A 16,113-nucleotide genomic window follows, 5' to 3' on the forward strand; every position below is an offset into this window, starting at 1 on the left:
ATTCATCGCAATTATACTTGTTTAGTAACAATTAATTTCTGCTGCCGTGTTGTGTGGTGATGTTGCCAATACTTAACTATAACACCAAATTCTGATTTATACGTTGTTGAATATTTCTTGTGAATTTATGAATTACAGCACTTTCACATGGTAACAGAAACAATATAATTAATGGAAGTTTCCAAAGAGTATACAACAGTACATATATCTTTACAAGTAGTTGAGAGAGTAGATAGCAAAAGTTTGGTAGAGAAAACGGAGAGCAGGAGCACGAGAAAATGGTCCAAATAGGTCTTTTAAAGTGTATTCACAAATACAACTGAGACCACAATGATTAAACTACAATCTGGTATGGTAGGTAGATTCTTACATAATGTTTGGTGGAAACATTTAATTTTGAATTCATTCCTCGAAAAAAGGATATATATATATATATATATACACACACACACACGCATATACATGCACTATTTAATTAATATGGATGAGATAGGTAAGCGATTATAATTAAAGAATCTAAATTATTATTATTATATTGTGAAGATTAATTTTAAATCATGTGTTTAGTATAAGGAGAATAACATTTTTTTTTTTATTTTTGATCATGTTAACGGTTAAATTGTTAACCTCAGTGTCATAAATTGAAGATCACCTTGGTGGAAGGCTGCAAAACAATTGAAGAAAGGCTGGTCAGTTAGTTAGTTGGGCTCTTAGCTGGCATCTCCTAGTCTCCGCTATGGTTCGTTGAAGCAGTTGGATTATATATTCCAAGAAAGCTCAGGATGAGATTATCGATCAGTGAATTACACATAGGAGACGAAGGGTAGAGAAAACTTGGTAGAAGCAAGAATTCCTCTCGGCCAGAGTCTCAAACGAGTCCATGTTCTTTTGTAATCAATAGGAGAAGAACGATTAGATGAGAAGAGAATAGAGGGCTGGTACTGCGTGCCATATTGTCTTGTATCTGAAAACCATCGTTTAACGAGAGATCGCCTCCTGTGGATGTAGATCAAATTGATCGAACCACGTAAAATCTTGTGCTGTTTCCTTTTGTGCTGTAGTTTGTGATCAAATTTTCTGTGCGTGTGGCTATTGTTATCTGTACTCAACATACAACAGGCCGGTAACATACACAAGGGACTATGTAGTATCGCTTGTTCTTGGACAGTCATCGTGACAGGGATCAAAAGACATCCTCGAAACAACATAAATTATAGTCTTAATACACTAACTTGTATTTTTTTCTCCAATTTAAGTATTTTTTTAACGAAAAACTGACATGACACTGGATAATATTGACGTGACACTAGATATTGTTGGTGTGGAATTGTATATTGTTCACATGCCTGATGTTATGTCAACACTATGATGGAAAAAAGACTAAAACTGAAAAAATAAATGTTTTTAGTGGACTAAAATCGTAAATATATTGATAACATTATCGAAAATGAAAAAAAACGTGCAAGTTATGTAACCAAAATGTCATTCTCCCGTTTAATATTCAAATGATTTTTTTGGTTATTCGTCGTGCTTTATTCTTTTGTATTGTTGATCAAAACCTTGAAAAATGAGTGAAATGCTTGAAGAATGTCGACAAGATTGGTGATCACAAAAGAGAAAACCGAAAGAAAAGTGTGTCAAAAGAGCAGTCGAAATCAAAGGAGGCTTTAATCAGCCCTTGCATGGTCCGTGGACAAGATTTGTGAGAGCTTCATAACCCATTGGTCTGTGCAAGTCCACGCATGGGTGGTTTATGTGAATTTGACAGAGGAGGCAGACGTCTTCGATGAGAATCCCTCATTCAATTTGAGAATTTTCATTTCACTTTTAGATTCTGATGCCCAGGGTATTTATCGGGCCTCACCAATCACCATGACCTAGACTTAGGTATTGTTGACCGAAATGATCAAGGACCGATATAATTAATGACCAAGGTAAGCCATATCCCAGGTGGATAAGATGGGCTTGACAAATATGATACTGAAGGGCGGGTAGGATATCCCGAGGACGGGGAGTTGGAAAATAAGTATGTAGGGGAATGGCCGAGTTCGAGGTCATAAATTGGAAAGATCGCGTCGGAGCTAAAGCCTAAGAGGTAGGGTCTAACTCTAGGAAAAGGTCGTTATCTCGAGGGTAACGACCTTTCCCAGGATATCAGGGGATTAGTTGACACCGCAGAGTAGGAGTCGACCTACTTAGAAATACTGAGCGTTTTAGGCGGCTAAGTTTGACGTGGCAAGACTAGCGACAAGGCCTACCAGGCCGTATTACAAAATATCTATCTTTAATGCAGAATTTAAAGAAACATTTAACCGAACATGTAATGTAGTATTTAAGTCAAGCATAGGCGGATGTCGGGTCGTATCAGAATTCCGGGTTCTTCGACCTAGGCCATCATTACTTTTCCTCTATAAATACTCAGGTTCACTCATTCAGACATTCATTTCATATCGCATTGCGTGTATTTATATATTGTGAGTTTTCTCTCTTTCGTGAACTCAATAGTAACTTGAGCGTCGGAGTAACACCGAAAAACTCTTCAAACATCTCATTCAAGAATTCTTTGTTTGAGAGTTTGTAGGATATGTTATTAGAATCCATCTTCGGGAACTTGGTCCCCTTACCTCAGGCAACTTTCATAAAAAGACGGTTAAATTTTGTGTGATGCATTTTATAGAAAATTATATATGTGAGAAAATAATAAAAGAAACGAGACAAAAGAAATTTAAGTTGTTCGATAATTTTCCTACGTCCAAGGGAAATAAAACAACAATATTTATACGATGGAAAAAATACTACAAAAGAACTTTTCACTCACTCAAAATTTTCCTATCCCAATTCCATACAATGAAACTCTCAATTTCTCTCAAGAATCTTTCTCAATTGCTTATTAAGTTTCTCACTTTGGGATGATCTTCATTGGAGCAAATGACTTCTATTTATAAGCCTCCTCAAGTATCACATTTGCATTTCATTTCACCAAACAAATGAATTTCAATTGCATTTGATTTCACAAACTCATATTCATGCATTTCATCTCACCTAACCCAATCACCATTATTAATTTATGCCAACTTAGTCAAAAAAATCTCCACTTTGGCATAGATTAATAATATCCATAGTGTTTGATTTGATTTTCTCATTCATGTTTTTCATATTCTACAAACTTCAACCAAGTTCAAGCTGTGCTGGTGGCTGAAAGTGGCTTAGTTATTATGTCTGCTGAATTATCTCATGTGAGTATTTTCTCCATTGTGATTGTTCCTTGAGGAATCAAATATCTTATGAAATGCATTCTGATATCGATATGTTTTGTTCTTTCATGATACATAGGGTATTTCGTCAAATGAATTGCACTCCGACGGTCACAATAGAGTATTGTATTAACTAATGGTATACAAAGCTCACTCACTAGTCCTTGAAGCCATATAATCTCTTCCACAGCTTCTGTTGCTGTGATGTACTATGCCTTAGTAGTTGACAAAGCAATAGTAATTTGCAAGGTTGCTTTGCAACTTATAGTGCATCCGCCGAGTATGAACACATAACCAGTTGACGAACTTCTTCTATCAATATCTCCAGCAAAATTTGAGTCGAAAAATCTAACAATGCTTCCATCATTGTTCTTAGAATTTCCACAAATCAATCCGAAATCAACAGTTCCTCTTATGTATCACAGAATCCATTTGACTGCTTACCAATGTACTTTTCTAGGGTTTGCCATGTTCTGCTTACAACACCGATAGCTTGAGAAATATCTAGTCGAGTACATACCATATATATGAGGCTCTCAACTGCATTTGCATAAGGGACACGAGACATTTGCTCCACCTCTTCCTAGGTGTTGGGTGACAATGCTGCTGAGAGTTAGCTGCTAATGGAGTTGCCACAGGCTTTGCATCTTGCATGTCAAAACGTTCAAGTACCTTTTCAGTGTATTTATCGTGTACAAGAAACAATGTGCCTGCTTTTCTATCTCGGTAGATCTCAATTCCAAAAATTTTCTTTGCATCTCCCAAATCCTTCAACTCAAACTCTGCACTTAACCGTGCCTTCAGCATTTCAATTTCTGATACGTTTTTGCAAGCAATCAACATATCATCAACATATAAAATAGATAAATGAATAAACGCTTCCTCATGTATTTGCAGCTATCATACTCGTTCCTTTAGCAATGATTTGCATGCATAAAAGCATCAAACCGTTTGTACCATTTTCTTGGGGACTGTTTCAACCCTTACAAATATTTCTTCTACGGGAAAACATGATATTCTTTGCCTGAGACCTCAAATCCTTCTGCTTGTTTCTTGTAGATTTGTTCTTCCAGTTCACCATGTAGAAAAATTGTTTTGACATCTAGTTGCTCAAGTTCCACAACTTGTACTCTTTCACACCTTCAGGATACAGAAGAAAAATGCATTTCTTTGCCCTCAGTTAAATCTTGCCTTCATTCACGTGAGTATAAGCCAGACAACTAAATATCTCCAGATTGTCATACTTGGCATTAGAACCTGCCACATGATGTGTTGTTTTTGAGCCATCAAACTTAAATTCCTACTCCCTAGATAAAACGAGTGTAATGGTTAGTAGGGTCGAATTCACAGAGAATAGGAGATTTATTCATTTCGTGAAAAAAACAATTAAAAAGGGAGATTTGTTGAATAAGGACTAAATAAAATCCTAAAACTAAAATTAGCAAATGAGAAAAAATAATGAATTGAAAGATAATTAAATAATGAAAATGAGTATAATAAAAGAAGAAATTCAATCTTACGAAGTTCTTATTCAAGAGGGTTCAATTATTTAATTGTATCACTGGTCATCAGCTAACATTTTATTTATTCATGCAATTAGAGGCATTTGACCTTAGAATTATAGGGATAGCCGCTAATCCTTCGCGTTTTCCTAATTTAATTGACCAAACCTAACATTCAGTCAAAACTTATCAGTAATCAAATGGGCACGATAACATTCTATATTAATTAAAGATAACAATTTCGTTATGTGAAAACAATTATTCCTAAAATCTAACAATCGAGATAGCTGAAATTGATAAATTTAGTTTCGTCAATTTATTTAGGCTAAATATGTTATGATAATATAACACACATAATCTAACACTACTCAGGTACTATTGTTTATGACAATTATGGATCACTGAATTTTTGAATAGTTGTATAAAATTATATATCGAAATAAATTGTCAGATTAATTAATATACAACTCTCATAAAAATAAATAATAAATCAAAAAATACTTGAACAAAACAATAATATTAAATTAAAGTACAAAAATCCTCACAATGATAAAATTGAAATAGTATAAATATCTCTTGAATCCGAATAAACTTAGCCTAGAGTTGTTTTGAGAAAGAATGAAAAACAAACTTCATGCAGCCTCCTTGTGTTTCACGTTGAAGACTAAAGAGGAAGAAGAGAGAAGTCTAAAGATAAAAATACAAAAACTTGAACAAAATCTAAAATATTCCAGGACTTTTTCTGTTTTTGTCATTCTTTTACATCTTTATCTTGGCAACTTCAAATGTGATAAAATTCAATCGACACTATTTTTTTAATATATAGTATTCACAAAATTCTTATTTTCCGGTATTTTTAGCCACAAAGTAGTTTTTTGTTACTTAGTTCTGGCATATCTTTTTCACTGATATGCTCAAGATGCATATGCCATAATTTGGTGATATCACAATCAACCATTGATAAAACAGCATCAGATCCAGTAACTGTGCTTCCCTTCAGTATACAGATTCCATTGGCTTCTTTTTTTTTATAACAGTTAGGGCATCTCTTGAAATCTTTATGAGTCCACCGGTTCCTTTGAAAGTATACACATTATGGTCAAGTTTACCAGAGGATATCAGGTTATCTTCAACTTTGTAACATTTCTGATATCGTCAGAGCCTTAGAATTTTGATCTTTATTAATGCTTTACAAACAACTTTACAGGTTTGTTGTCAGCTAAAAGGACCTTGCCCCCATCCAAAGATCGATAGGTCAAAAACCAGTCATTATGGAAACATATGTGATATGAGCAACATGAATCAAGGATCCATTCATCGACTGAATCATGTTCAGAAACTGTAAAATCAGCTACATTGTCATTTGCCACAGGTTAATTCCTATTTCCTAGAATCACATGTATTCTCTTTTCCAATGTCTTTGCGTTACCGACAATCCTTTCTAAGATGTCATTCTTTGTTAGATTTTTAGCACTTGAATGTTCTTGGTCTGAATTTAGATTTAGACCTAGACTTACTCTTTCCACGATCTTGACTTCTTATTTTCGTTCTCCCTCTTGTAGACAAACTTTATACCGATCCATTATTTTTATTTTTCGTTACTATTTTCTTCAACTCATTTGAATTTAAAGTAGCTTTAACCTCTTCCATGGTATATTTTCATGTTCATACATCATAGTATCAATGAAGTTTTCATAGAAGTTCGACAAAGAGTATAGCAGAATAATGGATTGATCTTCGTCTTCGATTTTAACATCTATACTTTTTAGATAAAGTATAATTTTGTTAAAATCGTCGATATGTTCTTTGATGGGATTTTCTCCATGCATTTGAAGAGTGTATAATCTTTTCTTCGAATACAATCAATTGGTGAGCAACTTCGTCATATACAAGCTTTCTATTTTTTACCATAATTTTGTTGTTTTATCTTCTTCGACTACTTCTAACAGAATCTCATCATCCAAGCACAAAAATATTGTACTATGTGCTTTATCCACGATTTCATCCTTCTCAACCATGGACAGAGATTCCAACAGCTTTTCTCTACCTTCCAAGGCTTCCGCTAAACCTTGATGAACTAGTAGATCCTTCATTTTTACCCGCCATAAGGAAAATCGTTTGCTCCATTAAATTTTTCTACCTCGAAATTTGTACTTGTCATAGTTCCAATAACACCTTATACAAGTTCAAGACCAACCCTATTTTGGGCAATGTTATCAAGAATATCATTTCAGATGTGGAATATCAGTTAGAGCTGCAACCGCATCGCATACTTTGAAATTCAAGAGAAAATTGCAACCAAAGCTCTCATACTAGTTTGTTGAACTTTGTGTTATGCATTTTGTAGAAAATTATATACGCGAGCAAATAATGAATGAAATGAGAGAGAAAATTAACGTGGTTTGACAACTCTCCTAGGTCTAAGGGAAGGAGAACAATGATTTTTATACTATCGAGAAAATATTACAAGAGATTTCTTCACTCACTGAATATTTTTCTATCACAACTCCATACAAAGAAACTATCTATTTCTCTCAAGAAGCTCTCAAAGTTGTTTCTTAAATTTCTCACTTTAAGATGTTTTTCAATGGAGCAAATGTCTTCTATTTATAGGCCTCCTCAAGTACCACATTTGCATTTCATTTAACCAAACAAATGCATTTCAATTGCATTTGATTTCACCAACTCAAATTGATGAATTTCATTTCACCTAACTCAATCACCATCATTAATCTATGCCAACTTAGTCAACAGAGACAAAGGCTCCTAGCTCGAGATTCGACACTGGCTCTACCTAGATTTTTCCGAGAATCATCAGATTCTATCACGAGTTTGAACATTGATTTATGTCTTTGTTTTGATTCATGATTTTTATTAGACTTGGGTCATGATAGAACTTAAACGGTACTCTATTTTGATACTAGTTTAGTTTTTAGAGTAAGTCTCATGTTCAACGCTCTCGAAGATCTGTATCTCTTATAAAGATCGACCTTCTTCATATCTACGATGAAAAGTGATAATTTTGATATTAAAAAAATAATATTTTTCACCCAAATCAGCATATATCACACAATATTTATTCATAACATTACTAACAAAAAGGTACTTTTGAAGTAAAAAATTAATAATTGAGCATAAAAATAATACTTTAATGAGTTGAGTTGAGTTGCATCTTACAAAATTTAGTCATGACACGGTCTCACGATAGTTTTTGTGTAATTTTAATTAGTTATTTTTAGATTCCTAAAGCGTTTTTATTAATATAAAAAACTCAAGAATCCATTTCTGATGTGTGTGTCTTAATTTGAATTATTGTTCTATTATTAACTATTTTTTAAATTAATTGGTAATTATTAAGTACAATTTATTTAGATAAATAATTTCACCTTCGTCTACTTGACTGATAACTAACTCATGGAGCTCATTACAATTAATATTTTATTAAATATTTGGTTATATATATAATTTTTTGACTTTAATTTATAATATATCCTGATTATCGCACAGAGCATTTATGTTCAAACAACTCTCAATTGGAGTTTTTGTTACATTAATCCATAATGCATATTAAAAATAAGGTAATTAGCTCATTTTACATCTCATAATATATCAACCCGCCTCATAAACTTAAACGTCCTAATTATCTCTTATTTTAAATAAATAATACTAGAAATTTTTTTCTCCAATATCTTCATAAAGATCGAACCATACCAAAACATAAATCCATATTTAAAAAAAATCATAATTTGGGATAAAAATCCATAAATCGTCAATCATAAAAGCATACGTCAATCATACGAAATCCAGCGTCTAAAATTTTAAAAACGAAACATAAATCTCTCTTTAAAATTATCTTCAAGATCTTAATCAAAACTTTAATTATCATAATATTGCGAAAAACGTAAGAACTTCGGGAGTGTACTGCCATATCTGATCCACTCAAGCGTCTGAACCTCCCTCAACATCATCATCACCTACGACCATTCAAGTACATCCAAATCTTGAAAGCAAATAATACATATAGAAGCAGATGCATTTAAAAGAATATTTTTTATAAAATACTTCTGACTTAAAAATCGCTAGCATACACATTTTCATAAATCATTCAAAATATCAGCATTATATAGCATTTCCTCATCCTTTACCATAAATCATTTTCAATGAAATTTGATCATTGAAAGTAACTATTTTTTATCCTCTATTCGATTGATCAATCTATAAACCATGGTACCTGACGACGAGACATCAGCAACTCTCGTCACTAGACCACGGCTTAAATAAAGTAAGTTTACCGCCCCTTCTTAAGATGGATCCCCCACAAATCCTCCGAGTCACAGTCAATTCACATCTTTCAAAATATTTTTTCTTTCTTTTTATTTATAACATATCATATCCTCCAACAATCGTAAAATAACCATTATCGGGAAAATCACTCAATTGTAGCATTTATCGTAAAAATATCATAAATTCACCATAATCATTTTAAAAATCATTTAACATTTATTATGATCTGTCGGGACACTGTCTAGACATTCGACTACCTGGGGACGTAAAATAATCATTTTACTCCTGGACCCCGAACTTTCTGTTTTTGACTTTTTCCTACATTTCTTGACTCGAGCATATCCTGAACCATCATATAACATTATTTTTTCACTTCTAGTAATTTTTTTTAAATGTAAACTCGCGTTCTTCAATTTATTCAACTTGATTGCTAAACCGTAATCTCGTTTATAACACGAATTTACTCGAAACTTAATAATTTTTTCCCAAATTCGAACCACAACTTACCAGAACCAAGTCGACCCTCATGAACTACATTCCAGCCCACACAAGACCACAGTCCAGCGTCTTCCCTCAGCCCTAGCCAAGTCGCACGATTGCCCCATTATGTACGTTGCGGCCCAAAACCGTCTTTCTCCCTTTCTTTCCCCAAAAACCGTACACCCTAGGCCCAAATCGAGCCCTCAACGCTTCCCTATCGTTCTACCCTTATTTCCAGTCATACTAGGACTCTCTAGGACCATGACTCGACCCAACACAAGGCCTTGATCACTGCTGGACAGCCAACACGTAGCCTCCCCTTGCAAGTGCCAAAACCGAACCCTTACATGCAATAAACCTTGACCGAGGCTCGACACTTTTCCTCTCGTTTCAGCCCTTTTCTTACCTACATGGGACGCCCTTTATGACTTCTAAACATCACCCTTTAGAACTTCTAAACATCATCTCCCTTTCTCTTAATGGCAGCGAGTCCCTAGGAAATATAACATGACTCAAACATGCATTAAAATCTTCGAAACTTTAAAATAAATTATTCAAAACGTTAATAAAACTTGATCATCATGTTTTTAATTCAAAATAACATAAACATGCATAATATAGTTTGAATGATGTAAAAAGAAAAGTTTAGAACATATCTTTGCATTTAAAACGCTCGAAATATGATTATCAATGCGGTGGAACGTTGGTGACAAATGGAGGACCATTTCTACCCTTTTTTCTTGACAAGAACCCACCGAAACCTACCTTAGGATGCAAGGGAGTCGGTGAATGTTGTTGGAATGAAGAACGAGGAAGAAAGCCGAAGAACGAATGAGAAAAAAATTCAAAACTTCCTTGCAAGACTCTTAGTTTTTGGCCGTTGTTCTACCTTCATTCATGTAAGTGGTGTGTGTGTGTTTATGTGTGTGTAGGACTCTTTAAAAAAAAAATTAAAAAGGTCTCTTAAACACTTAATTAATGAGTTTAATTAACCCTAATTTTAAATTAATAAATTACGCACATTAAGATTAATAAAATTATTAGGTCTCAAATTAAAAGATTTAAAAATACATATTTCTAAAAATCCCTTATAAATTATATAAATTCATTGCTCCCTCTAATTAATTTAAATTTGATATCAAAAGTGTTAAAATTCTTAAATTATTTAAAATAAATATTTTCTTAACTAGAAATAAAAATTTAGCTTTTAAATTTTTAACATCTTAATCGACTCCGTTCCTCCATCCCCGGCCTACCACCGCTATTCGTCTGAAAATCTTTAAATTATGCAGTCGGACAGAATTAAAAAATAATCATTTAGTCAATCAAAATATATAATTCATGCAACCAAAATCATTTAATTTAAAAATTTTCATGCATGCGCATAAGGGAACTGGATTTTTGGAAGTTACATAAACTTTTGCAAATCCACCACCAAAGATCCGTTCTTCTCCGCGGCAACTTTGCCGGCGTTTTTCATCTATGTCACACGTTGAAGGACCTCGTTTCCAATATCCTCGTGCGTCATGTGCAGCCGCAACGCCACCTTCATTCCCTCTGTTAGCGGTTTCTCGATTTATTATTTTGCTTCAACGAGTTGATCAAGTATCAAATGTGTATTGATTACTCGTGATATTTATTGATTTCTAGAGTCTCAGCTCAAGCTTTTAGACACCACCTTCAACACCCTCGACCATGAATACCCGGTTCATCTTTTACTCAGCGTACAGAGGCCAACAGATCATCGGCACGCCGAACGACACCGATTCCAGTGCCGAGCTCTGCCCGCAATGTGTCACGAACCCCACGGTGCACTGCCCTGAGAAACCTATGCCCGCTGTTTTCCGAACCAACCGCCATTTCCTTGAACTGCTCCGCCGAAAACATACCCCTTCTGCCGAAACAGAGAAATATCGCGCTTCTTGTGGGCTGTAAATCCAACAATTTCAAGCATTCGTGCTCTGTAACACCATTCTTGCTGTTACTTTAAGGAATCAACGGGCCAAGAAAGTAATCAGGAGGAGTTTTAGAACTTGGTGTACACAAATTCTTAACCAGTGCGTCTTTTGCTTTAGGCTCGAGCGCATCAAAAGAATTCACGAGGATTCCATCCGATCTTCCTGTGTCAATTGCAGTGTCTAGAAAATGTTTGTACTCGCAAATGCATTCCAATGGTTAAATCTGACGAGTGAATTCGCGGACACTCAGGAATCTAAAAAGTTTATAAAACTTGTGCGAAAAGGTTTATTATTTTATGAATTATATTAACATAGGATATAATAGTTTGGATAATACAGGTATTATTATAGTAATAAAAACCAAGATTCTAAAAAACGTGAAGCATCCCGAAGCGCGTATGTCAAGCTTCAAGCTTTTCAAGTTTAAGCGAGATTAGCACAGACTTAAGCGTGAAAAAGCATTTTTTATCTTTAGTGTAATTGTAATTATCTCAAACCAATAAATAGATAAAATAATACATAAATATGATAAATTTAAGTCTGATGCATTGATTATCATATTTATAAAATCATAAAAATATCAAAATTACAATCTTTATTTGTTTTTGCAACTAGAACACATTAAAAATGTTAAATATTTGTCAAATCATTATCAGACACGCTTAATCATAATTAAAATTAAAAAACTAACATCTAAATTATAAACCAAATTTATTATTTTAAAATAAAAAGACATACCTTCAAAATAAAAAAATTTAAAAATAAATAGATGCGATTAATTGTGTTTAAGCACGCTTAATTAAACACCTTAATTATATTTAATTCGGTCAAACTCGCTTTTTTCCGCTTTCTCCGAAGCGGGCGTTTTTGACGAGGTTCAAGCTTAAGCACGCTTAAGCGAGATTTAAACGGGCTTTTTAGAACACTGATAAAAACTGTAGTGTTTAAAATATATAAAAAGAAAAACGAAAATGAAATAAACCAAATAGGTAAAAAGATGGTGACATTTTGATAAATGACTTTTATTACTAATTGATACATCCATTTAACAGCACTTTAGGATGATATAACTTTATAAAGACGATGTTCAAACAAGGAAATATTTACGGTGGATATCTAGGCACCCAGAGACGAGGAAAGATGCAGTAATCGGCGAAATACTTCGAGAAGTTGAAAATAAACATAGATCCGAAAATTCTCGAATATGACAACTTTTCGAAGTGATGCTGAATCCATGAGAAAGCAACATTAATTAAATTAATATATTTTTTATTATGTTCTGTAAACTTGATTTCTATACATGAAACATTAAAAACTTTGCTGTTGTGTCTTATTTCTCATACTTTTGGATAGTTTATTTTAGAACCATACTTTTCAAAATTTTTTATTTTATTAGAATAATGTGCAAATATAACAATAGTTATTGTATTATTCGGCCATGTTATTTATGATAAATTCCGATAATGAAAAAAATTCATCTTTGCCACACAAACCAATTTTTCTAGCCCCATTCCTGCCTATACGATATATATTTTTCTTCAAATTAACGTCATAATATAAACTTAATTAAAAATAGTGATTTAACCTATTACTAATTGGTGTTAAATATAATAAATTTTAGTAAATATATTAAGGATATTAGATAAATAATAATAGATAATAATTACAAGGGATGACTTTTTCTTATAGAAAGTATAGATGATAGTGATAAATGAAATAAGATACATTAGTAAATTTCATATTATATTTGGAATACTAAAGTCTTCTCTTGGCACATGGACAGAAATTATATGATACATATATGCCAAAAAACACCTTATTCAGATAGAAAGAACTTATTTAGATAGTGTGCGAACGTATGCCTAAAACAAAAATGCATTTTTAAGTTGTACTTGGATTGAAATATATGATTTTGACGAAAAAATTTGATTTAGGAAGAGATTTGGGTGATTGATTTGAAATGACACCACTATTATCATTAAAATTGCATAACTTGATGTGTTGTGGACTTGATGCGAGTATGAATAGGAAGTAGTCAGTAACGAGAATTCTAGGGCGTAATTGTCTGCTGATCGAGTAGCCGACTCTCAGAACCACCTATGCAGTACAAGTGTCACTCATCTATTGTATCTGATATATGTATCTTAACAGAGTCTATGAATAATGTTAACATTTGTCATGTTATGGACATTCACTTGATTACAGTTTCAAAGACATGTCATTTGAACAAAGAAGAGTGCCCAATTTCAAGAACCCCAACAAAACAATCAGAGTTTAAGCGATAGTTCAGCAACACATGACAAGTCAATGCATTTCGAATATTCGATACATGTCTCAGGGTATGATATTTAAACTGATAGTCAATCTACGAAAACGCACTGAGAACAAACTTTAAATCACGATTTCTTTGGAGCAATGTGCTTCTGTTCTTCTCCAAGGGAAACCAATACTAGCCAAGGCCTCTGACATACTGATCAACATTTGTATTAAATAGCTCACATCTGAAACAGACGACAGAAAACCAAATTAGCACCCAAGTATCACGATTGAAAAACCTATAACTTGGTTAAATATTATTTTAATGAAATAATAGAAGAATATTCGCAATTTGTTGTTCGTGTGCATAGACTCTGCTTTAAAGCTTAAAGTTTCGCACGCAGGTTCACTAGCAACTCAATAAATTGCATGAGGAAACTGTAAACACAGCATCATCTCCGCATCTTAAAATTATTCAGAGTAAGGAGAGAAAGCTCATTGATTGGCTTGACATGGTTATTCTCTACACCGAATGCAATTTTTTTTGTACAACATGTGAAGCAAATGAAACGAGATACAAACATACAATCAAATAAGTCCACGCAAGTATGTCGTCTCTGTCTCCGATAATATATTAATGGCGAGTTTAGGTACATAAGCACATAGATTAAAAAAGCAGATGCAGTTATAAATAGTCATTGCAGTTCAAATACGTCCTACTTAGTTTTTTATAAAGAATATGCTGCAGAAGCCTTAATTTTTTCTTCGTGACGTTGTCTTTTTGAAAAGAGTTAAACTTTAAAAGCCAAACTAAACATCAACTTCTAGGAAAAGACAATTTTATTTAGAAGCTGCTCCATTCAAACACACTTTCGAATGGATGTATAGCCTCACATCAAAATTCCTGCAAACATAAATGAGCTCTTCATATTTCAAATGGTACCAGAAAAGTTTGATATTTCAACTAATCGAGGCACATGAATTCCAAGACTGCTTTACCTAATGGGATTCCCTGGTGAATAAAGCGGATTCTTGACAACATACTCCACATACAAGTTATAGATGTACTTCAGAGCTTCTCTCAGATCACTGGTCCTTGGGTGGGTAACAAGAATGATCTGCAAAAAAACTCTATGCTGAAATGAAGAACAAATGGTGGCGATCATATAGCCACTTTGAACTTGTTCATGGTCCATCATAAACATTAATTTCTGTCTAATCTAATGCATGAACAAATGGGATACACACTGCTACTTAGGTCTTAAGTTTTTGTATCAAAAATAAATTAAACTGAAGAACTCAAGACTCAGATGTCTGTTTTCACCAAGGAACTTAATTTTAGACTACCATGTATGTATGACCAAGGTCTGAACTAAATCAAGATTCCATACCTTAATTTCAATTTCAGCAGCGTCTTAAAGCACGTGACTGATATCTTAAGATTGCAACAAGTGAAAAAATAAGCAAGACAGAAATGTTAATTTTTACGCTAATAATCCATAAGCTGGAATTCGATTTGATAAATACAGTTTAGAGAACACCGCATATCTCCAACATGCATCAATATGGATCATATCTCATAATGAACTTACTTCCCACATCAACCACTTTCAGTGTCAATCCTTCCATAATAAATAACATTTCAGCCTACTCACATACTATACCAAAAGCCAAAGAGTGAAACTTAATACAATCATCTCAACTGACCTTAATTCCAGATGGGCTCTCCATAAAGCTTAATTTATAGGTATTCGTACGAAAGCTATGAAATGAACAACTTTGCCCAGGCAGCTGCGGCACCCCAAGATTACCCTTTTCAGCACTGCCCATCAAGCAGAAATCTTTTTTCAGACGAAAAACGAATCACTAACTACTTCAAAGAAATCATAGATTCCCACAACAAAAAAACAAACAAAAGTAACAAACTATCGGGTGCAAAAACGAATTTTCGAAGGGAAATAAAATCGAACACCTTGTGGGATCCATCTTCGCAGTCAAAGATTTGAGAGAGAAAAGGAGACCAAACATGAGCTTGTGATCTTGCTGTGAACTCAGGGTTTTGAGGGGTCGATTCCATTCCCTGTAAAGCAAGCAGACTCCATTTCTATTGAATATGTAAAGCATGTGGGCATTGTTCCCAGATGCCGTGGGTACCGGAGGAGATGGACTGATTTCTGAACCTCCAAAGAATTGCATTGTTCTTGAGATTTCAAAATCCCTCGAGCAAATCACAACGTTGCCGGAGATAGAAATGCTGAAGATCAGAGATCTCCGGTGATCTCTCAAGGAGCTTCTACTTTGTTGAAAATGGATTTCTGAAATGGTCGATTAAATCGCGACGGTAGGGATATGCGATTTATCACTTTTGAGCATTTTCAA

General features: G+C 33.8%; 1 protein-coding gene across 1 annotated transcript; it reads right to left on the reverse strand.

Moving 5' to 3' along the window:
- Positions 1–13,763: 13,763 nt before the first annotated feature.
- Positions 13,764–16,113, reverse strand: LOC140985700 (uncharacterized). Its single transcript, XM_073453583.1, has 4 exons — positions 15,707–16,113; positions 15,442–15,556; positions 14,734–14,852; positions 13,764–13,979 (listed from the first exon to the last, which is right to left on the reverse strand). The coding sequence occupies exons 1-4, from the start codon at positions 15,928–15,930 to the stop codon at positions 13,928–13,930; spliced, it is 510 nt and encodes a 169-aa protein (XP_073309684.1). The 5' UTR covers positions 15,931–16,113; the 3' UTR covers positions 13,764–13,927.

Source organism: Primulina huaijiensis, chromosome 10 (genome assembly GCF_012295235.1).
Source record: "Primulina huaijiensis isolate GDHJ02 chromosome 10, ASM1229523v2, whole genome shotgun sequence".
Taxonomy (NCBI): Eukaryota; Viridiplantae; Streptophyta; class Magnoliopsida; order Lamiales; family Gesneriaceae; genus Primulina; species Primulina huaijiensis.

What these genes read in the sequence shown, in the direction of transcription:
- LOC140985700 (XM_073453583.1), bottom strand. Translation starts at nt 15,930, where the DNA reads ATGCAATTCTTTGGAGGTTCAGAAATCAGTCCATCTCCTCCGGTACCC. An exon ending in AGAGCCCATCTGGAATTAAG is followed by an intron (nt 14,853 to 15,441) that starts GTCAGTTGAGAT and finishes GTTTTTTTGCAG; the next exon opens with ATCATTCTTGTTACCCACCC. An exon ending in TCACCAGGGAATCCCATTAG is followed by an intron (nt 13,980 to 14,733) that starts GTAAAGCAGTCT and finishes CGTCTGTTTCAG; the next exon opens with ATGTGAGCTATTTAATACAA.